The sequence below is a fragment of the Amblyraja radiata genome, chromosome 18 (genome assembly GCF_010909765.2).
Source record: "Amblyraja radiata isolate CabotCenter1 chromosome 18, sAmbRad1.1.pri, whole genome shotgun sequence".
Classification (NCBI taxonomy): domain Eukaryota; kingdom Metazoa; phylum Chordata; class Chondrichthyes; order Rajiformes; family Rajidae; genus Amblyraja; species Amblyraja radiata.
The window spans coordinates 16,870,501-16,894,065 of NC_045973.1; the positions used below are offsets into that span (position 1 = coordinate 16,870,501).

The 23,565-nt window shown below is 38.7% G+C and overlaps 1 protein-coding gene across 1 annotated transcript in view; it reads right to left on the reverse strand.

Moving 5' to 3' along the window:
• Positions 1 to 813: 813 nt before the first annotated feature.
• apeh (acylaminoacyl-peptide hydrolase) overlaps positions 814 to 23,565 on the reverse strand; it is a 37,046-nt gene continuing 14,294 nt past the window's right edge. The window contains exons 9-22 of the mRNA XM_033036750.1: positions 22,976 to 23,016; positions 21,410 to 21,531; positions 18,815 to 18,875; positions 18,017 to 18,114; positions 16,706 to 16,757; positions 16,487 to 16,575; positions 12,977 to 13,115; positions 12,164 to 12,247; positions 10,067 to 10,147; positions 8,457 to 8,545; positions 6,182 to 6,372; positions 4,806 to 4,908; positions 4,096 to 4,202; positions 814 to 2,709 (exon numbers count right to left, since the gene is read on the reverse strand). Coding sequence (XP_032892641.1) covers positions 2,610 to 2,709; positions 4,096 to 4,202; positions 4,806 to 4,908; positions 6,182 to 6,372; positions 8,457 to 8,545; positions 10,067 to 10,147; positions 12,164 to 12,247; positions 12,977 to 13,115; positions 16,487 to 16,575; positions 16,706 to 16,757; positions 18,017 to 18,114; positions 18,815 to 18,875; positions 21,410 to 21,531; positions 22,976 to 23,016 — 1,357 coding nt within the window. The 3' untranslated portion in view covers positions 814 to 2,609. The remainder of the gene's footprint in view (positions 2,710 to 4,095; positions 4,203 to 4,805; positions 4,909 to 6,181; positions 6,373 to 8,456; positions 8,546 to 10,066; positions 10,148 to 12,163; positions 12,248 to 12,976; positions 13,116 to 16,486; positions 16,576 to 16,705; positions 16,758 to 18,016; positions 18,115 to 18,814; positions 18,876 to 21,409; positions 21,532 to 22,975; positions 23,017 to 23,565) is intronic.

The following is a 23,565-nucleotide window of genomic DNA, read 5'->3' on the forward strand; positions in this document are numbered from 1 at the left end:
AGACTGTTCCCTCCGTAACTCCCTGGTCAATTTGTCCCTTCCCTCCCAAACCACCTCCTCCCCAGGTACTTCACCCTTGCAGGAAATGCTACCCATGTCGCTTTACCTCCCCCCTCAAAAGCATCCAAGGACCGAAGCAGTCTTTCCAGGTGAGGCAGAGGTTCACCTGCACCTCCTCCAACCTCATCTACTGCATCCGCTGTTCCAGGTGTCAACTTCTCTACAACGGCGAGACCAAGCGCAGGCTCGGCGATTGCTTCGCCCAACACCTCCGCTCAGTTCGCACTAACCAACCTGATCTCCCGGTGGCTCAGCGCTTCAACTCCCCCTCCCATTCCGAATCTGACATTTCTGTCCTGAGCCTCTTCCATTGCCAGAGTGAGGACCAGTACAAATTGGAGGAACAACACCTCTTATTTCGCTTAGGTAATTTACACCCCAGCGGTATGAACATTGACTTCTCTAATTTCAGATAGTCCTTGCTTTCTGCCTCCTTACCCTGCCCCTTTCCAACTCTCCCACAAGCCTACCGTCTCCGCCTCTTCCTTTCTTTTTCCCACCTGCCCCCCCGACATCAGTCTGAAGGGTCTCGACCCGAAACGTCAACCATTCCTTCTCTCCATACATGCTGCCTCACCCGCTGAGTTCCTCCAGCATTTTTGTCTAACCTTCGATTTTTCCAGCACCTGCTGTTCTTTCTTAAACATGCCCAATAACGTTAGTTTTCTATGAGCATCCTAAAAAGCTGAAATGAAAAATTACTCCAAGGCTGCAGCATCATTAGCCTACATTAAAATACAATACCAAGCACAGTAAATTTTACTTAATTTATTCTGTGGCACTAAGATAGATATAATAGCTGCAAATTACACTTGCTTCACCAGAGGTTGAAATGTAAAAGCACCAGGATTTTTTTTAATTGATTATATATAAATATTTTGCAGACAGCTTCAGTTGCATCTCAATTACAACAGCATAATTCTTTTGTTCTTGCTAAAATCACATTTTATTTGAATGCAGTCATCATTATTCTAAAATCATATTACCAATCAAGATAGGAAGCCCCACTCCATCCACAGCTTTTTGGAAGTAGTCCAAGATGTCCACCCTCTTGACTTCCCCAGATATTTATCAGAACATTGAACATATGTATGTTCTTCACCAGTTATTCTGATAGAATTACTCTTATAGAGGTTTAGTACAACATAAGATGGCCAAAGGAATGACCAGTCAGTAACAGACAATGGGACAAACTTTTTAGATTTATTGACACCATTAAAATCCTAATTTTAACAGTCAAGTGTCAAAGCAGTTGTTAAGGCACACTTTTGCACCACATTTTTTTCACCAATTATTTTTGGTGGGGGAAGGCATTCCAAGCAGAACCCTACTGAAGAGTTGCAGTCTGTCTGCCCAAGGAAGGTATTATCCACCCAATTATTTTATCACCTGACAAGAGTTAATTCTTAGATGTGTGGCTAGTCACAACATTATTCTTTCGGCAATGTGAACAGTTTGCTGGGAGTAATGTCATGGCTGAATGTTAATCCTGGGTTTAAGTGACATTTTATAAAAGCTAGGAGTTAAACTCAAATGGTTCACAAATGTTATTTGAACCCTCCAACAAGATTGCAGCTGTAAAAATGAAAGTCCATCATTGCCAATACTGTGGAAAGTTATATATAACTAAATCTTTTTTTCTTTCAATGCAAGTCAAGAAACCCATGGAGAGCTTTAGGCATAACGTGTCAATGCATTACGTGTACAGGCAAGCAAAGCCTTTCACCTTTTCAGTAGCAAATGCACTTTATTTTTGAGGTGCTGTGTTTCCAGTCTGGTGGGATTCTCTGTCAAACAGATGGCAGTATAACAGCAGACTATAAAAGAAATATTATTCCACCCTCGGGAAATGAACTGAAAAGTATCCATATATGAGGGACTGTCAACGAGCAATCAAGATTTCAAATGTTGAAATCATAAAATCATAAGTCTATTTTAGTGCACTAGAGTCACACTCACAAGACTGAATTATCAGTTCTTCAATTTTCTTGAGATGGTTTGTAGAATTATCAAGCAATAGCTGGGATTTTTAATATTTTACAATAAGGAAATTAATTTCTTGCCGACGTGGTACAAAGCTACTAAAGATACACTGAACATTACCTAAAACTAAATGAACTGTGATGTTGCATGACAGTTCGGGAATTTGACCAGAAAATAATTTAATTCATATGTAGATTGTTTTATATCAAAGATATTGCAGAATGGCATTACTAGCACAAAAATGGCATACATGAATTTAAATAATAATTAGCTGTTTACAGAAGGAATGACTTGTGTGCCACCAAATCCTCCCTCTACACAAAGATAATGATTACCAATGCCGATTCATTCCTGAAACTCTAGGCAGTGTCATGTGATTCAGTGTAAAACATGTATACATGTTATGGCTACAGAGCCCCAAAAGAACATACAAAGTCATCTCCGAAATACCAAAGAAAACCACCTGGATTTCAGATCTCATGGACTGCACCACAACAATATTGACAGCTCCCGCAAATCATCTTGCATCAAGTTACACTGACTACCTCTTGGATGAAGAATCAGGATCAGAGGTGTTTGACAAACCAAAGTGTGATATTCATGAATCCATCTGCCTCTGCATCAACTTTGGAGAGTGAGTGGTTGTTATCAGGGTACCATAATAATCTGGAAAATATACAAGTTGTGTTTTTTAAATCTGAAAACATTTTAATCGTACATTTATGGTATAAACTAATAGGTTAAAAATAAGCAAAACTAAAAGGTAGCTGTAGCAAATTTAAGGTAATACAATTGTAGATATAATGCAAACGAACAGCTTTTCCTGTAAAAGTCTGTTGAATGAATTCCACTGTCATAACTTGCTAAATTACAGATCCTGAGTGAAACAAAGCATCTGGCAGCCAAAGAATTTGAATTTGCTTGGGCTTTTACATATAAAAAAGACCACAACATCAGAATCATTTGTTCCACCACAGAAAAAAGGCTACGCAATGGAAGGAGACCATCTAGGTAGTCTCTCCCTCTCTCCCCATAATCCGACGTAGTGTTTCCTTACAAGTAGTTATCCAATTCAAATTTCAAGACCATGATTGAATCTGATAAGTGTTGAATATTTCATTTTTGAATAACTAAAATTGTAACCAAGGGACGATGGGAATGTCAGGTAAGGCAAACGCTGATGGTGATAGAAGCTTAATTGAAGTTTGGACGTCATCTCTTCATTCCTCTGACAAAATGTAAAAATAGTTTTTTTCTGCTTTGAATTTCATCTGCCATGTATTGGAGCATTCCATTTAAATTTCAAACTAGAGGAAGCCTATGGAAATATTCACAGGTTGGATAATTGGGGTGACAACCTATCTGTTCATGCTGACTCCACAAATCGTTTAATATTTGGCATATCATTGGAATAGTTCACTAGACAATATCAGCAGTTTAAATTTAAACATACAAAGCACAAGCAAGTTCCTTTTTCCACAATACACATCAATATATAATTTAGAAACTATTTGTTGACCCGACAGAATCGCCAAAAAATTATAGAAAGGTGGATTTAAAACCTGTTTATTAACTGCAAGGTAATCTACTGCATAAGCCCTAGTTGAATTAAAACAAGGGCAAGTTAAATAATCACTTCCAGAGAGGCAGCGATAAGATCTTACAAATTTTCCTTGTGATAGGAGCTGTACTCCCTTGGCCTGCTGTAATGTTGTGTTGTAACATCTGATCAAATTGGTCACATGGCCAGAGGGTATTTTTAAAACGGATTCCTTCGAGATGACTACTGTACGCATCCTTCAGAATGCTGATGATGGTGATCCTGCTGCTATTTATAACATATTACTGTTCATGGCAAAGGAAAGAAGCCTCAATTGTGTTGGGATTTTCTTCAGACCAGCTCAGATTTCTTTGTGTAGCCAAAGTAATGAATCAGGATCTGTGTACTTACATTCTATGAAAAAAACTTGCACCATACTGCCATTCTTTATCTTAACTGGCTTAAAGGGGTTTTTTAAAGTTCATTTTCCATTTCATTAATTATAAACATACCGTACAGGAATCTTTCTGGCTTTCAGTGCTCGATAGAACTCGAGGCCTTGCGTGGGATGTACACGTTTGTCTTTCTCGCCTAGCATGATCAACACTGGAGATTTTACCTGGGGCAAACAGAAATTTATTTGCATGAAAAATTGATAAAGGAAATATATCGAGTTAGACAGTTTATCTTTGTTCATGCTGGCATAAGCTCTCAACATGAAGTTGCCTGCAACTTCAAAATCTCATTTGGTAGCTACAGGAGTTTTTAATTCAGAAGCAGAAAAAAGGATTGAAGAATCGGCTTTAAATTGCATATTTAAATGAAGGGTTTACACTCAAAAACTGGGTCCTGCTATCTTATCCAGAAAGAGGTCAAACACTGGTTAAAAGTAAAATAATGTTCAATTCCCAGCATCGACATCTTCACACAACTTTACCCCAAAGTAGTAGGTCAATTATATTGTTTAAGAAGGAACTGCAGATGCTGGAAAATCGAAGGTAGACAAAAGTGCTGGAGAAACACAGCTGGTGCGGCAGCATCTATGGAGCAAAGGAAATAGGCAATGTTTCGGGCCGAAACCCTTCTTTAGACTGGTCAATTATATTAATTGGCTTCAATTCAGAAATACAATAGGTGGCAAAGGAATGCTGACCTCACCTGCAAATACTTTCAATAATATCAAATACACAGAGTTTGGAAAGAAGAATTATAAACCGCTTACTTGAGAAGCATATGCAATTGGTGACTTGCTCAACATTGCTTCCAATAAGGGAGGAGTTGGAAGCTGGTCAGCTGTGTACTCAAAACCGGCCTCCACTGTGCACCTAAAACACAAATGTTCCTTGGACTTTATCTTCGGTCCACATACCCACACTTGAATTCAAATCTGCCTGTTTATCAAATCCAATAATTCAAAATCTAGATATTATTGAATTTAAAAAAATGAAAAATTCTAAATCGCAATCACTTAGCTGATTTCAAATAATCAGAAATAGAATGATACACTCATCCACACCAGAAAGAATTTGGACCATTGTATCTGAAGTCCACGGTGACCAATTATTATCCAACATATGTCTTTTTGTCATTATGATTTAGGTATATTTCAGACCACAAGCTGAATGAGCAGTTCACTATGACCCAGTTTTGTAACCAGTAAACCAAAAAGAAGAAAAAAAATGTAAATTACAAATCACAAAATAAATCAAATAATAGACTGGAAAACGTTTAAATGTGATCTGAAATCCACCTCTGCAGCCAGAACCTTCCAACCTTGTTTGACTTGTAGACTATGCCCCAAGACCCTTCATGGTACAACCAGAGAACAATTCATATATGTTGTAAATGATACATTATCAACCAAACTTTGCAATGTTAACCCAGTGCTGCACAACATACTGACTGCAGACCACATCCAATCCACACCACACCACTTGTCTACCTGCAAGTTCCTGTTCAAAGTAGCTACAGCCTTCCTGCTGTAAACATCAAACTCCAAAACCTGAGCTGCATCTATATTTGGTTAAGCCATACCCTCAGAGTTATCAAAACTGCCAGAAGCTGGAGTGTTTGTGAAATGTTTCTTACGTTCATAGACATTGGGAAATATTTTTTTTAATGTAAACAAAAAAAATTAAATGTAATTATGTTTAATAACTTTTTTAATTCAATTCAAAATATATAATTTACCCGAAACTGATTGCTATCCCTCACATATGTTTCTTTCCACTGAACCTGCAGCAATATAACACCCATTTCCACTCCAAGTTTACACCCCAGTGCTCCCCTGCTGGATTTCAAGAATGACACCGATTGAGTGACATTAGCTAATTAAGAAATGTGGGATTTTGGCATTTGTGTGCGACTCAGACTCACTCAGAGGTGAATTGGATAAGTAATGTGACAGTATTGACAAAAGACTTTGCTACCTTTACATTAACCCAACAAAAAGGGCAGAACAAAAAAAATCATTAACTACCAAATAATTTAGACCCCTGTCAAAAGTCACCTCCTATTTCGAAAGGTTTAAGAGTTTTAACACAAGCACAACATGTTAACATGACAAGATTCTTCCATCGATCTTAACTTAGTACTCACCAATCTGGAACATCTGTTGTTGCCAGCATGGAAGCAATGTCAATGACAGGATTTCGAGTCACACAGGCCTTGTAGAATTCAGGGTACTGGCCAACTAGGTGACTCGCAAGAAAACCTCCATGTGAGCCACCAATGATGAAGACCTTTGAGGTATCAGCAAACGATTCCTTTAATACAAATTCTGCTGCAAACTGAAATAAAAGTGAGTATTTAACTTTCACTCAACACTATTTAATGATACAATGCTTACCATCTGTCCACGATTATATCTTTTTTTTTGTAATAATAGCAAATGAAACATATGGTATCAAATAGGCAACATTTTGCAGGGGAATAAACCCATACTCTGGTTCCCATCCATAAGCAGCTGCAGAAAAAGAGATTGATTGCAGAGCATTGCCTCTCTAAATCCTGTGAATATGCAGATAACTGCTTTGATTTGTGCATTGGTCCAAATCTCAGAGTTTTTTATGGTTTAATAAGCATGGCAGACATGCTGAACTAGTAGATGAAGAATATCTGTATTTCCAAAATGTAAAACTGATAAGGTATCACATTACATATTGTTACATAAAACATAGACCCACATGATTGGGAGCAATTGGCATGAACAGAAGGTCAGGGTGTGTTGGACTAGATTTAAAAAGTAACCATTATGGTACAGCAAACATTTAGACATGCTCTTACACTACCTTATGCCAACATTTCCATTTATTTCACATCATGTTTCTAACATTAGGAAACAAATTTATAATTCTCCACTTATTTATTTACGAATGTGAGGTTTCCATGTTCTGTCTTCAGTAGATCCAGTACTGCAGAAGGTAACTGACCCGTGCACAAGTTGAGTAAAATTTAATTTAATTTATACTCCATTACTTTGATTATGGAATTGAATATTTTATTCGTCTCGATGATAGTTGTTCTGCTATGTTTGGACATGCCACCCAGCACAATTGGTGGCAATTCATCCATGAAGCTGGACAAAGAGGATTTGTTTGTGCAGCTTATAATGCAAATTCCTGCTCTTGTCCTTATCCGATGCCAACAGACACATTCCAACAGTAGCCATGGGGTAGCAATTAGGAGTGAGAGCCTCCTCTGATTTGCATTAGCCAAAGAATATTGAAATGATGATACTTCATCTTAACCCAAACTGAAGTAAACTGGAAAAGATGAGACTGAGAATTAATTCTCGCCTGCAATGCAGATCTTTTATTTACTTCTTCCAAGTTTGAGTCCAAATCAACAGAGCAATATTTGCTAAATTCACACGTAATTAATCAATAAGCATTCAAAGAAAAGTTTAAAAAGAGTAAGTTGCTGCTCAATTAGATAGATTGTTTTAATGTAAGTGCGCTAAATGTTGTTTGTACTGCTTTGGAACAGACATAAAAGAGATAAATTTGTATATCTACGCTTCTGAAAAATCAATTACCAAGAATTTGGGTGATGAATTAGAATGTTTTTTGTGCTGAGAATGGTTGAATGTTTTAATGATTGTGAATATAGTGTATGGCTCATTTCACCTTATAGGATGTTCATTTTTATTTTCTCTATACAATGGTTCCATTTTTGAAATGGAAAACATTAAAGAACACTTTTTGAGCTTGCAATTATTTCAAATGATTGAAACAGTGTAAGTAAGGAACAGCCCACTAATAACTTTTCTCTTACCTCTTCAAAATCCTTATCATGCATTTTTATATCTCCTGACCATGACAACTCCACGCGTCATGCCCCCTGTTGTACAGACTAAATTAATCTGATTCCCTTGTGTTGGGTGTGTCGCCTACTATGCCTTCATGATTCATGTATTTGTCTAGACATTTCAGACATTCATGAGAGTATCAAACTTGCAGTTTTCTAAGTTTTACAGAATTATGGGATAAAACTAAGTATTAAGTTTAATATCAGTTGAAATCTGCTTCCAGTTTACAAGGAAGTCCCTCATAAATCAAATTTTATGCCCTGCACTGTGTTTACGATGCTCAAGTAAAGAAATCCAATAAGTGACTTTAAATAACAATAACAGGTGGGCCTAAAACAGTAACCTGCACATAACTCCAGCTTGTGGGTCATCTTTATTTGCTCGTTCATTCCACCATGCAAAGATTTTGTTGCCAGCAATTCTGCTTGATCATGGCATAAATAATAAACGTGATATTAAAATAATATTTATGCCTCTAACAAGAACAGTATTCTTCTGTTAACCTTTCTAGGAATAATGGTCCAGCTTTTATACATAAACCAGCTGATCGGAACAACTCATTACCTGCACATCTTTCACATCCTGGCTTCCAATATTTCCAGGCAGAGAGAAGATACTATCTTGACCAAAGCCAATGGAACCTCTGTAGTTTACTGTAAAATCAATTAATTAAAACTGCATTATACAGAGGCAAAATGTAAATACCAGAGATTAAATGTCCAGTAATAAAAATTTGTATTTATAAAGGGCTTTCAATTAAGTTAAATATCCCAATATACTTTACAAAAATGTTTCAAACAAAATTTGATCTTAATCTATTAAAGCAGTGGGCCAAAAAGTTGCTCAGATGTCAGGTTTAAGGAGCACCTCAAAAAAGGAAAATATTGAGTAGAGAAGCGTAGATATGGAAAAAATAATGGTCAGCATAAATATCTGCATCATTGCAAGAAATGTTTGAAAAAACAGCTCCAATGGCAGCAATTAAATTTAGGAATGATAAAGGGTCAATGGTCACCTGGATATAACTAAAAAGCAGGGACAAAGTTTTCAATGAATGACTAGATGAGTCAGAGTTGGAGATCGAGATGGAAAGAGGCATTTCTGGTAATGATGCAGATATTTGGTCTGAAGTTTCTTACTACATCATAAATGACAACAGTTGTGAACAGTTTCATTCAGTTTCGGAATCAGCAACTAACATAATAAAGCTGGTCCTCAATACTATCATTTGAAGGAAACAGAAAATCTTTCTGCTTGAAAATTAGCTTTTTCAGCATCAGTGAAGAGAAAGAGCCTTTTGGGTGGAAGGGTTTAATTAATATTTATAAAGGGGTCACTAACCAAACTGAAAAATTTCCTGCTTCTCCTTTAGTCATTTTCGTAATCAGGACCCTTCCCCTCACTACATACATACAGCAATGCATACTATATACGTAATGCCTATTCTAATACAGTGGGTCATAAAGGGAGATGTTTCCATCTTAACTAATTCATGATTTAATGAAAAGCTTAGTTTATGATTACTGGAATCCACAGCCACGAATGCTGTACACGTAATATATTATTTTTCATTGTGAAATACAATACTTGCCAATCTCATAATTTAACTCTGAAGTACTGCACTTTGAGTTTAAAATAGCTCAAGTCTCCATTGGCATTAATCCTTTTTACAATACCCATGAGCCAAAGATAAGCCTTTCAGATAAATCCCAAATAAGTTTTTTTCTTGATTGCAAAGATTAAGCACGAGCTGCTTTGAGTAAATAGAGCTGTCCTTTGACACAACCCCACACTTGACTATTGCATACCTACAAAGAAAGATGCTGACTGCTTATAACCAAGCAAGACGTTTGATATTTAACCAGACATCTCACATGCATTATCTGCTCTGCATTTTAAACCCACTTTCGTACGAGTACTACAACATGATACCATCTGATCCTAGATGACAAGTCAAGCGATCTGATCCAAATAGCTATTCACAAGCCACTAGGAAGCACCTAATGACACTTCTATGAGGAAAACAGCTAATATACAATGGGAAATGCTTCTTTTCATCAAACACTGCCCAAGGACATTCCAATTAAAACTATACAGTTGAGTTATATTTTATCCTTCAAATTTGTTATCAGTATTTGTAAGTGGTGACTGGTTTGATTTTGCATATTACTTACTCAGTAAGACTGCGAATCCCAGTTTGCAAAGGGCGACAGGATACAACATCCATTCAGCTGTGAAAACTGAATGTGGTCCACCTATATAACATCAAAGGGTGATAATAATATTATTATGAAACTTCCTCTCATTACATTATTAAATTTGCTCTCAGTATTATTGTTGTATTTTGTTTCGATGGTTGAGGCAGAATGGTTGGGTATGTCTCAATTGGGTTTATTCAGTAAACCTTCATAAGAATGTTGATCTTGTTTTATTTATTTAAAAAAAACAGTAATGTACAGTCCATTCACATCCAATCAAACCTAACCAAAGAATGACTTAATAGAGACATTTATGTGAACTGGATCAAAAACATGTGTATCTTTGGATACATTCTCTCTGAAGGTTAAAGCCTAGCTTATTTTCTGCAACATTTTCCAGTTGTTTTGCATCAGTTTAAACTTACTGCCTCCAAATTGAATAGTCACCCTTCTTTTACTATCAGCAATCAAGTTGTATGGAAATGGAAGCAGATTGCTGGCTGGTAAAGATGCGATCATAACTCAATAGTACCTTTAAGATCTTAATAAAATGCTTTATGTGTTTGGAAGAAACATGAGAAACAAAAGCAAAATGCAAGGGAAAGAAATACCAAAAAATAAAAATGTGACAACAAAATCAAGAAATGCTGCATTTTCACTGCAGAGCAGTTAGTGTCAGAAAAGGAAAGAGATAGTTCCAAAGGATCCTTTCATTTGGTTCCAACCTGAAATGCTAATTTGTATACCTTCCTTAGAGGCAGAGGGATAGTGCTAGTCTTTATCTTTGGGCCAGGAGGAACAGGATCCCACCCCTCCCACAATATTCACCCCGGTGGTCCAAACAATCCAACACTGCATATCCGAAAGTCATCCTGCGGAGTGCAATGGGCAACCTGGCAACAGGGTCTTAAGTAACAAACTGGGACCATTCTCACAGAATGTATCAACAACCCTTCACTGCCTTCAAAATCCTTTCAAGATGGTTTGAAAAGTCTCTGATATTTAGAGGTACTCAAGACAGTTGAATGACAGACTCAGAGTGATACATCTTGGAAATAGGCTCTTTGCCCCAATGTGTTCATGGTGATCAAGATGTCTGTCGAAGTTGTCCCATTTGGCCCAAATTCCTCAAAGCCATTTGCATCTATGAAACTGTCAAATTGTCTTTTATGTATTGTTTTTGTACCCACTAAAACAGCTTCCTCTGGCAGATGGCTCCATATACCCACCATCCTTTGCGTGAAAAGTTTGCCCTTCATGATGCTTTTAAATCTTTTCCCTCTCACATTAAATATATGGCCTCTAGTTTTAGAGCCCTATCCTTGGAAAAAGACTGTGACCATCCACCTTATCTGTACTACTCGTGATTTTATGTATCTCCATAAGGTCACCCCTCAATCTCCAATGGTCTCTGGTAAAAGACATGACCTATCCTTATGACTCAAGCATTTCATTTACCTGCACAAAACCGGTTTAATTTAGATCCATTTAAAGGTTGAGCTTCCTACTGCAGCAACAGCAAATGAGGCTATTAGGAACGGCAACCTGCCCCTCTCCCCAGAGGGTTCTGTTGCTGGTTTCAGAGGTGAATCCAGTGGGTGGTGGCATGTCAAGCAAGTGAGCATATGAGTTTCAGCTCATCTATGACTTTCATATCGCAATGAAAAGGCATAGAAATTAAAGATGTGCTGACCTCCGAGAAGGTTATAGCCAATGGTTCTCTCTAGAACCATAGACAGCCTCCGATTACAATCTGATGTGTTGCTGCTGGAAAAAAAAGATACAGCAAAGGCAAAGTATAGTGAAGATTGGCTGAGGACAATTCCTCATCATGAAGTATCTTGTAAGTTTGTAATGTTTGTTAAACTTTATAGTTTAACTAGGTGGTGGCTTATCACAGACATTGTCGTAGGGTGGGTCCATTTCGGCGTCCCACTATGACTGTGACTGTCGCTGGCAGTCGCCTAAAAAAAATTGCTTAAGTGGGACAGGCCCTTAAGTCATTTTTATTGCCCTTCAAATTCTATACTGATCTGGTTATCAGCAATGCATTCCACAATCATGCCAACTCACCATGTGGCCAAACAATAACTGGAGGAGGAGCACCATCTTTTCTTTCACTGGGTTTCAAAAGGATACCTTCAAAATTCATTGCAGCTAAGTGAAAAGGAAAGAAACAACTGAAAAGGAAATTGCAACAGTCCATCAGCAATACCAGATATCTCCTGAACAATGAACAGGTCAAACCAAGAGGGCACAGGTAAAAAAAATGAGTGCGCATTTCCTTGATCACCATCTGCTTTGATCTGTCCTTTTCACGTCTTACATGCTCTTTGAATCAGTTCAGCTTAGTATATTGTCACGTGCACAGAGGTACAGTGGCAAGCTTTTGATGCATCCTAAAAGACAATACATGATCACAATCAAACCTACAATTAACCTTACATATTTCTAGTTTCCCTCTCCCCTGACTTTCAGTCTGAAGAAGGGTCTTGACCCAAAACATCAGCCATTTCTTCTCTCCAGAGCAGCCTGTCCCGCTGGGTTACTCTAGCATAAATGCTCTGTTCAGATCAATCTAAATTTAGATTCTTTTGCTAACATTGTTTCTGAACTTAAACTGAATTTGCACATATTATAGACAAATTTTTGATTCAGACCAAATGTAATCAACTGAAAAGCACGTCAGAATTTAAATGGTTCCACTAACTGTTCAATAACATGTTTAAATGACCCTATTCAAAACAATTAAAACTGAAAAACAGAGAAAAACAATGAACAAAATGGAGCCATAAATAGAGAACATAAGGAAATCCAGTTAGATAAAAAGGGGTTCAGATATCAACAACAGAGCACCATACAATTACTTTTTATTTTCCTACTTACAGAATTTAGGATTCTCTTGTTCAAGTGGAGGTGTAAAAGTCAGAATTTTCCAATCGATGCCTGGCAATGGTTCAGTTTCATCTAGTGCTACCCAAGTGACCTTTTGTTCCTTGCCTGCAGCAGGCAAAAAGCCTACTTTCTATAGGAATGAAAACAACATTAAGTTGGTAACGAGGCTCCACGTTAATTAATTATAAAAATATTGCATCCCTCAAAAGTAGTCAAATGAATAAAGAAATAATTATAGACACACAATTCTGGAGTAAATCAGCGGGACAGGCAGCATCTCTGGAGAGAGGGAATGGGTGACGTTTTGGGTCGAGACCCTTTGTCAGACTGATGTCAGGGGGGGAGGGAGATAGATAGATAAGGAAGCGTAAAGGTGTGAAAACAGGGCAAAAGGAATGGAGATCAAGGAAAATGCAGAATAGATCATCGTTACCTGGGAGAAGGTAACAACAAAGCAGAGACAAAATGTAGTCGGTGCCAGTAAGACTGGTCGGAGAACTGGGAAGGGGGTGATATTGAGACTAGTCAGAGAACTGGGAAGGGGGAGGGATGGAGAGAAAGAGAGAGGGAAAGCAAGGGCTACTTGAAGTTAGAGAAGTCAATGATGGGGTGTAAGCTGCCCAAGCAAAATATGAGGTGCTGTTCCTCCAATTTGCACTGGGCCTAACTCTGACAATGGAGGAGGCCCAGGACAGAAAGATCAGTGTGGGAATGGGAGGGGAGTTAAAGCATCCAGCAACCAGGAGATCAGGTAGGTTCAGACAGACTGAGCGGAGGTGTTCAGCAAAACGATTGCCGAGCCTGCGCTTGGTCTTGCCGATGCACAGGAGTCCACACCTGGAACAGTAGATGAGGTTGGAGGAGGTGCAAGTGAACCTCTGCCTCACCTGAGACTGTTGGGATCCTTGGACGGAGTCGGGGGGAGGTCTAGGGACAGGTGTTGCATCTCCTGCGGTTGCAGGGGAAAGTTGGCCAGGAAGTTGCGGAGGGACCAGTTTCTGCGGAAAGTGGTGGAGATAGGAAGATGTGGCTAGTGGCGGTATCCCGTTGGAGGTGGCAAAAATGTTGGAGGATTATGTGCTGTATGCCACGGCTGATGGGGTGGAAGGTGAGGACTAGGGGGACTCCGTCCCTGTTATGAGTGTGGGAATGGGAGCGAGAGCAGAGCTGCGGGATATCGAGGTGACCCTGGTGAGTGCCTCGTCTATGATGGAAGAGGGGAACTCACGTTCCCTAAAAAATGAGGACATCCCTAGTTTTGAATACCCCATCTTGGGTGCAGATGTGGCGTAGACAGAGAAATTGGGAGTAGGAGATAGAGTCTTTACAGGAAGCAGGGTGGGAAGAAGTGTAGTCTAGATAGCTGTGGTAGTCAGTGGGTTTATACTATGTCAGTTGATAGTCAGACCAACTTCAGATTATCTTCGAGAGGGGAGGTGAGCAGCCAGAAGTAGTTGTGCATGAAGGCACAAGTGACGTGGGTAAGAAGAGGAAGATTCTGCGAGTATAGAGAACTAGACAGGGGCCAAAAAGTAGGACTTCTAGGGTGGTTATCTCTGGGTTGCTTCCAGTACCTCGTGCTAATGAAGGTAGGAACAGGGAAATAAGGGATGTGAATGTGTGGCTGAGGGGATCTGAGTGTGTGGCTGAGGAGTTGGTGCAGGGATTTAGCTTTCTAGAGCACTGGAATCTCTTCTGGGGCAGGGATGACCTGTACAAAAGGGACCTTAATTGGAAGGGGACCGACATTCTGGCAGGCAGGTTTGCAAGTGCTACACGGGTGGGTTTAAACTAAAAAGTGGGGGGGGTGGAGTCAACAACGTGGACGCGTATCCGTGCAACTAACGGGAAAGGTCACGTTTAAACTAACAGAACAGGGGGATGGGACCCAATGGTAGGAGACAGAGGGCCATAAAAGGAGGACAGAAGCAAAAGGGAGTTTATAAATCAAGGGGTAGGCCATTTAGGACCAAGATGAGTAAAAACATTTTCACCCAGAGAGTTGTGAATCTGGAATTCTCTGCCAAAGAAGGCAGTGGAGGCCAATTTACTGGATGTTTTCAAGAGAGAATTAGATTTAGCTCTTAGCACTAAGGGAATCAAGGGATATGAGAATAAAGCCAGAACAGGGTACTGATTTTGGATGATCAGCCATGATCATATTGAATTACGGTGTTGGCTCAAAGGGCCGAATGGCCTACTCCTGCACCTATTTTCTATGTTTCTAACTCTGTCTCCTGGGATGGAGGCAGTGGGATCAAGAAACAGTAGGAAGATGTCAGAGATGGTCCAAGTGAATTTGGGTGCAGGATGGAATTAGTAGTAAAGTTAATGAAGTCACCGAGTTCTGCATAGGTGCAGGAGGTAGCACCGATGCAGTTGTCAATGTAGCAGAGGTAGAGTTCTGGGATTGGGCCAGTGTACGCCTGGGACAGTGATCGTTCGACGTACCCTAAAAAGAGGCAGGCATAGCTGGGGTTCATGCGAGTGCCCATAGCTTCGCCTTGGATTTGGAGGAATCGAAGGAAAAGTTGTTACGGGTAAGGACCTGCTCTGCTAGGCGGAGGAGAGTGTTGGTAGAGGGAAATTGTCTGGTTCTGCGGTCGAGGAAGAAACAGAGGGCTTTAAGACCTTCCTGGTGGGGGATGGAGATGTAGAGTGACTGAACATTATGTTGGAGGTGGCGAAAATGTCAGAGGATTATGTGCTGTATGCGACGTTATGCGATGTGCTATAGGCGTTATGTTGGGAGTTCCCAGTTCTCCGACCAGTCTTACTGCTCCCCTTCCCAGATCTCCGACTACATTTTGTCTCAGTTTACTTTGTTGTTACCTTCTCCTAGCTAACAATGATCTATTTTACACTTTCCTTGATCATTCCCTTTGCCCTATTTTCACACCTTCACACTTCCATATCTATCTATCTCCTTCCCCGACAACAGTCTGAAGAAGGGTCTCGACACAAAACATCACCACTTCTCTCCAGAGATTCTGCCTGTCCCGCTGAGTTACTCCAGCATCTGCAGTTCCTTCATACACAAATAAATAATTTTCATTGATGTGCAGAACAATTAATGCAACCCCTTGAAACACTGGAATCATTGGAATTGGGATGTGTAGCTAGGAGAAGAGATGGGAAAGGAGTTAAGGATTGTGCTTAAGGATGGTGCAAACTACCATTAACTATACGGGAATTTCTAAAGAAAAATCTGCTATTCTGCAACTATTTGACTGCACATTAACATTTTGGAATGTTACATAAGAGATCATGAATATATATATGTTTTCAAAGGAACGACTGAAATATTTAACTTGGCGACCTGATGGTGCTATTTTCCAATCATTAATCATAATATCATAAATGTAGCCAATCATAAATGTAGCCAGTCCAAAAGATTCCAGAAACACAATCAAGCAAGTTAAAGTAATGTGTTATCTTTCTATTGCATTTACAGAGAGTTATGATACTTCAAAACAAGTTGTGCAATAAGAGCTCTCATACCAGACTGGGTGGGCAGTTGGGGGATGAGCACGTGATCACCATCAGATCCTGGTAAATAGCCAGCAGTGACCAGCTTCCAGCGTCCGAGCCTGTAATGTAAATAACATAAGATGCACATGCAGATTGAAGAGAAAGCTATCAATCGAGCTTCAGACAAAGAACAAATAACACGTAGAAGAAAGCTGCAGACTAATTAAAACTACAAACACAGAAATTTACCACTGGTTAGTGATGTCACATTTCTTGTTGGTATGTTTATTACGAGGAGATCCTGAGGAAGGGGAAAAAAATCAAAATATAAGGATGTAAACTGCAAAATAGGATTTAAAATCAATTTTCTACTTATACTTTAAAACAGCTCATTCTGGCAAACGTTGAACACTAATGATGATGATCTTTGAAAATTAGCAAGTTAGGGCTGAGGAAGTTGTGCATTATCTTTGCATGAATGTAACAGGGGCATGGAAGCTGTTGTAAACAACAATAGAGATAGACTACACAAATAGATACAAGCATCAATTAGGTACATTTCTGTAAGTTTCTTGTAAGGTGGACAAGATAGAAATTACCCTGAAAAAGAATGGATTTTAAATTGGAAAAAATAGATCTAGAATCTCATTTCAATAGGTAATACAAGAATCCAGAACCTGCTCTCAATAATACTGAAGCAAACTATTCATCTAATTAAATTTTTAAGAAACACTAATTTGCAGTAGCCAACCTCCCCATCAAGGTCACGATTTTTCACAAATTTCTTTAAGTCACGGAAACTTATCGCACTCGATGCTAATCTGAAAACTATACTACTGACACCAGAATACTTTTTAAAAATAGCATTTTTCCTTTTTCAATTAATCTCATCTCTGGACAGCTAGCTGATAAATATTTTGATAGAATTACTGCCACAAAGATTTGTGTAAATTTAGAGGCCTAGAGAACCCTTTCAATGTATCTCAGGAGAAACTGGTCAAACAAGCCTAACAGACTAGACACAAAAAGCTGGAGTAACTCAGCAGGGCAGGCAGCATCTCTGGAGAGAAGGAATGGGTGACGTTTCAGGTCTGAAGAAGGGTTTCCGCCTGAAACTTTGCCTATTTCCTTCACTCCATAGATGCTGCCGCACCCGCTGAGTTTCTCCAGCATTTTTGTCTAACATAAAGATATATTTTTTTTCAAAAGAAAAATACCTGTTTTTATGAGTGTCCTTCATGACCTCAGAGCATTTGAGCTAATCAAGACCATTTGAAATGTTATCACTCTTGTAACACAGAAAACATGGTAGCCATCTTTTTTTTGCATAGAAAGCAACAAAATGACAAGGATCTACTTATAGGTCGAGAGACAAATATTAATTGGGACAAGAAGTGGAAACAAACTACTCAATTACTCGGTCATCTCTTACATGGTCATAGCGCAATTCGGCAATAACGGACACTATCTCCCTCTCCCCACTGTAATTAACTGTTTCTTGCATTTAACAAGCTTACAAAAACAAAAATCACCAAAAATACCCTGCAATTAACAATTTACCTTTCTGCTCCTTTGAGGTGTATCAATGAGAATCCGCTGACTGTCCATAGCCCAACAATTCTGTGCCAGTGCTAAAGAGTATATGCCAGTAAATCCATCTAAAAAACATTACACACAAGGAAATTATTGTGCTATTCTTTACAAATTTGCATGTATTAATGTTATCTAAAATCGAATATTGTGATTGTCAAAATTGAATTTAACCCTGTCTAGATTTTAGAAGTCACAGTAATCTAAAACCCTTTTTTTTGTAACCTAAATCATATTTTTCACGTTTTCTCTATGCTGGTGGACTGATACACATACGAGCCATCTCCAATGAAATAGAGAAGGCAACAATTATAGATTGTGAGTTATTGGAATGCCAGTAATTAAATGTAAATTGTACACAATTTGCTTCTCCAGATCACTATCTTGTGATCCATATTTGATAATGCACAAGATTGATGGATTAACAGCTAAGTGTGCCAGAAGCCCCAGTGTCTAATTTACACCCTGTGCATTATTGATTTTACACGAGGCGACTGTTGCCCTCAGTTCTTCTGGCTAGGAAGCAAAACAATTTAATTATTAGCACCACTTCTGACTAAGAAAGCAGTCAGTCCAATACACATTGTTGATTGTGTGCTTACATGTGGAATTCTATCCCACAAATTAACAGTAACTAGAATAGATAAAGGGAATGGCAAGAAAACTAGGAAATAGAACTGCAACAACTTCTAAAAATAAATCTAACCTCACTGAATATTTGACACTTCAAGCTACTTCACTGAATCTATATGCTGAAGTTTTAATTACCTTCATCTGGCCGATTCACAATATCCACCACAGTGGAGGTCACTTTTGTGTACCAGTCATACTGAAAAATAACCAATGTTGGTTACAGTTGTTGGCTTTTATGTTTGACATAAATAAGACAGGTTATAGGCAGATATTATAACAACATTTAAAATACATTTGGACAGGTACATCGATCGGAAGGTTTAGAGGTGAAAAGGCCAAAGGCTTGGCACATGGGACTAGTATAAAGGGACAACTTGGTTGGCATAGGCAAGTTGGCCTTTTATACTAGTCCCACGTGAAGGGACTGTGCTATATGACTCAATAAGATAAAATCCCTTTTACTCTTCAGTTAGGTGGCTACAGTTGCTGTAGTTCTTCATCCGAGCTGTCCGTAACCCAATCCAAAAGCAAACAGGAGCAATCCTTAGGCAAATAATCAAAATTTGATACAATCGCATGATATATCAGTCTCTTAAATACAAGATATGGAAACAGAACTTGGCCTATTTGTCAAAAGTCAAGCGTATTTAATTGTCCTATCCACTGACAATTAAATTATTACTTGCTGCAGCTTAAGAAGCCGTAAACGCAATAATACACTAACAGACTAAAACCAACCGATTATATTTTCCTCTGCATAGATACTGCCTGAATTGCTGAGTATTATTAGCTTTTTCAGACTAAGTTTGTGCAGTTTTTCTCTTGAAACTATGCTCTCCAGTTCACAAGAAACCAACATAAAGTTCTCAAATCTGTCCTCAGGCAACCATGATGTCATATCGCAGCGAATACACTTTTCCAGACTTTTCTTCCACACCACCCTCCAAACTCTAAGATGGACATCTATGTGCCAGCAAAGAAATTATCACTGGTAGCCTACTGAAATAAAAAAAAACACAGCAACATATACTTTCTTCCATATTTAATGGGTGCGACTTTCAATTATGAGAGAAGAGTACTAATGAATTCTGCAGTTTTAACTATTGGGAAGTGAATCCAGAAGAGGATCCTCCGAGGGACAAAGGTTCAAAGGCACCAATTCAAAGTGATATAATAGGTTTGGTATGGGGATTAGGATCAGAAAGAAATCTGCATTGGTGGTGATGGACCATTCATGCAGTGGGATGGCTATATAATTTAAAGGCCAGCAGGTTCACTTGGGAAGGAAGAAATATTTATCTAATGGGCCATACACAGTAGTGGGAGGATATTAACAGATAAATGTGAGGTTATCCACTTTGGTGGCAAGAACAGGAAGGCAGATTATTATCTGAATGGTGTCTGATTAGGATAGGGAAGGTGCAACGAGACCTAGGTGTGCTTGTACATCAGTCACTGAAAGTAAGCATGCAGGTACAGCAGGTAGTGAAGAAAGCTAATAGCATGCTGGCCTTCTATTGCGAGAGGATTTGCGTTTAGGAGCAAGGAGGTCCGACTGCAGTTGTACAGGGCCCTGGTGAGACCACACCTGGAGTATTGTGTCCAATTTTGGTCTCCTAATTTGAGGAAGTGCAGTGTAGGTTAACCAGGTTCATTCCCAGGATAGCAGGACTGACATATGATGAAAGAATGGGTCAACTGGGCTTGTATTCACAAGAATTTGGAAGGATGAGAAGAGATCTGAGAGAAATATAAAAAATTCTTAATGGATTGGACAGGCTAGATGCAGGAAAAACGTTCCCGATGTTGGGGGACTCCAGAACAGTTTATAAATAAGGGGTAGGCCATTTTGGATCAAGATGAGGAAAAACCTTTTCACTCAGAGAATCTGTGGAATTATCTGCCACAGAAGGCAGTGGAGGCCAATTCACTGAATGTTTTCAAGAGCGAGAGATTTAGCTCTTAGGGCTAAAGGAATCAAGGGATATGGGGAAAAAGCAGGAACGTGGTACTGATTTTAGATGATCAGCCATGATCATATTGAATGGTGGTGCTGACTCGAAGGGCCGAATGGCCTACTCCTGCACATATGTTTCTATAGACCAATGCACACTCCCTACACTCATGGTCCTGCAAAACACGGCTAGCCAGCATTGTACCAAGAAGAAGAAGGCACAAAAGGTTAAATGAATGACCTGATTCCTGAGAGCTGATTGGCTATTAACCCACAATTAAAACTTTATATATGAGCAAATTTAAAATGGTTAAGTATAAATATTAGATTGTTTTTAACCAACTGGAACTGTCTGCAAGCAAACGCACAATTAAGACTGGAATGCATGCACAAAAATAGTATTTCAACCCTTGATTAATGTTCTAATTTATGAAATTATATCGAAGATCTATTGGTTTGAATAGAAAACTGAGTAAGAGAACAGCACAAAGCAGAGAAAAAAACATATCCAAAATTATAGACATAAGCAGAAATATGCAACGGGAAAAAAAATCAACATCAGCATTCAACTTCCAAGCTACGTGAACAAAACTGACTCGGGTCTTTTATGCTTTATCTCTGCATTCCACTCACTCCATATAATTACTAGCTAAAAGTTGCAACAAATATATAAATTATGACACTGATTTTACCCATATAAATAACTTCTGAGAAAGGATGTTTTTGTTCAGAAAATATTTTCTTTGATATAACCTACTTTCCAATTAAAAACTCACCATGCAAAGTTTACAGCACTGGTGGTGGGGACCACCTGCATCACCTTCAAAGTAGACAATTCGACACTTGTCAGGGCTGAGTCGAGGCGACCGAACCGCATTTGCTTCAGAAGAAAGTTGCACTGAGGAAGAGATTAAAAGAAAGCAGAATCTAAACATGAGCAACACATGCATTTCATAAAGAATTAGGGTAAATTTTCTGAAGCATTGTAGAACCTCATCCAACATAGAAATGTATCAAGAGAGTGGGACATTCAGCCCCATCCATCTACAATTCCATGATCCAAAATGCCATAATGCAAGACCATAGTGGAACAGCCTCTCTGAAAACTTATTCCACTGCCCCCCTGGAAAAAACCTTAACAAAATTAAAATAGTTCTGTCACACATAGGATGTCATTATCTACACCGAGAGATATGTTAGTGTTGTTCACAACTGATTAAAAGTCAGAATGAAGAAGGTGCAAGACTTATTTTTTCCAAGATAAGGACCATCTTTCCCCAATAAAGTTTCTGTGAAATGCATATATTGTTATAAAGACTGCATCTTTGAGGATGTTACAACAGGATAGAAGGTAATAATATTTTTGAGAAATTTAAACTAAGTTTTCCATTTAAAACATGCACTGAAATGGCACTTCATTGGGGATTGGGGCCAGATTTCATATCTTATTAGTGAAAATTCTGTGCTTGCATATTTATGAGCCAATGTCTTTCCCACAGGTGCATGTCAAGCGCGAGTAGGTGTGGAGCAATATATATCCACCTCGGTTTTAAGTCACCATGCAGCTTGGAGAGCACTAAACAATATATTTTGAATGACTTGAAAGTGTGTAACCCGTTTCACTGATTCTGTTTTTGGCATCCTGGATTGTGAAATAAACATGATAAAATATATTTGACATGCTCAACGGACCTTGCGATGAACCGATGACACAGCTTGATATGCCGAGAGATTAATTCCCATTTCCTTAAGCAGAGACCAGATGTGACATTAGGCAGTGATGTGATCCAAACTGGAAAAAGTGGTAAACATCAACTGCTGCCTTGAATGATCCGAAATCTGAGTTCAGAGTAACAATATCATTCAACTTGATAGGCACACCAGTTCAGCCCTGAGTATGTGGTTGGAGGTCCTTCTACAGAGAGTGACAGTATCCAAGTCGACCCAACATACATATTAAAAATCCCAGCATGTCCTGGGCATGCTAAACTACTGATCATGTTCAGCAATAATTATTGCACACTTGTCCAAACCTGTAGCCCTTAAAAACATTTGCTGCACACTTGAATATTTACAGCATTATTTCCATGACAATATATTCTATGAAGATGATACCCCAAAAATACTACATAGAAAACACAGCTAGTTTTCACCTCAGCAAAGTTACATTTATCAAATAATGGCTCAGATTGTGGCATGCAAATTATGCATATCAAAAACAAAATTCAGCTCCAGGTTCTTTCCAAGCAAACACCAAATCTCCATGCTAGCAGAACAGTTAAAGCATTATAAATAATATGAAGATGGCAATAACATTAATTCATATAATGGTATTCACTTACGGCAGTTGCCACCTGTCAGATCCACATAGTACAGCCCAGACCTAAGATATTGAATCAAAATAATAATAATAAACAAAAATACCAAAGATTCCTGTACACTGGTATAAATCAGTAAAGCAATCATTTTAGTTGTGCTCCATGTTCACTCGTTCTATATCATCAGTGTCCTCCAATTTTTTTGTCCAAATGGCTGGTCCTTGATTTTATTTGGCTGGAAGACACTTTTCCACAGAGGGTCCCTTGAGAATAAATCAGGAACATGAAATCTAATATTTCCGACATGAGACCAAGCTTAAGTTCAGCATTCCAACTGATGTCCCATCAAGAATACACAAAATTCAACAAATAGAGTGTCCTCCATAATGTTTGGGACAAAGACCCATCATTTATTTATTTGCTTCTGTACTCCACGATTTGAGATTTGTAATGGAAAACAAAAAAATCACATGTGGTTAAAGTGCACGTAGTCAGATTTTATTGAAGAGTATTTTTATACATTTTGGTTTCACCATGTAGAAATTACAGCTGTGTTTATACATAGTCACCCCATTTCAGGGCACCATAATGTTTGGGACACATGGCTTCACAGG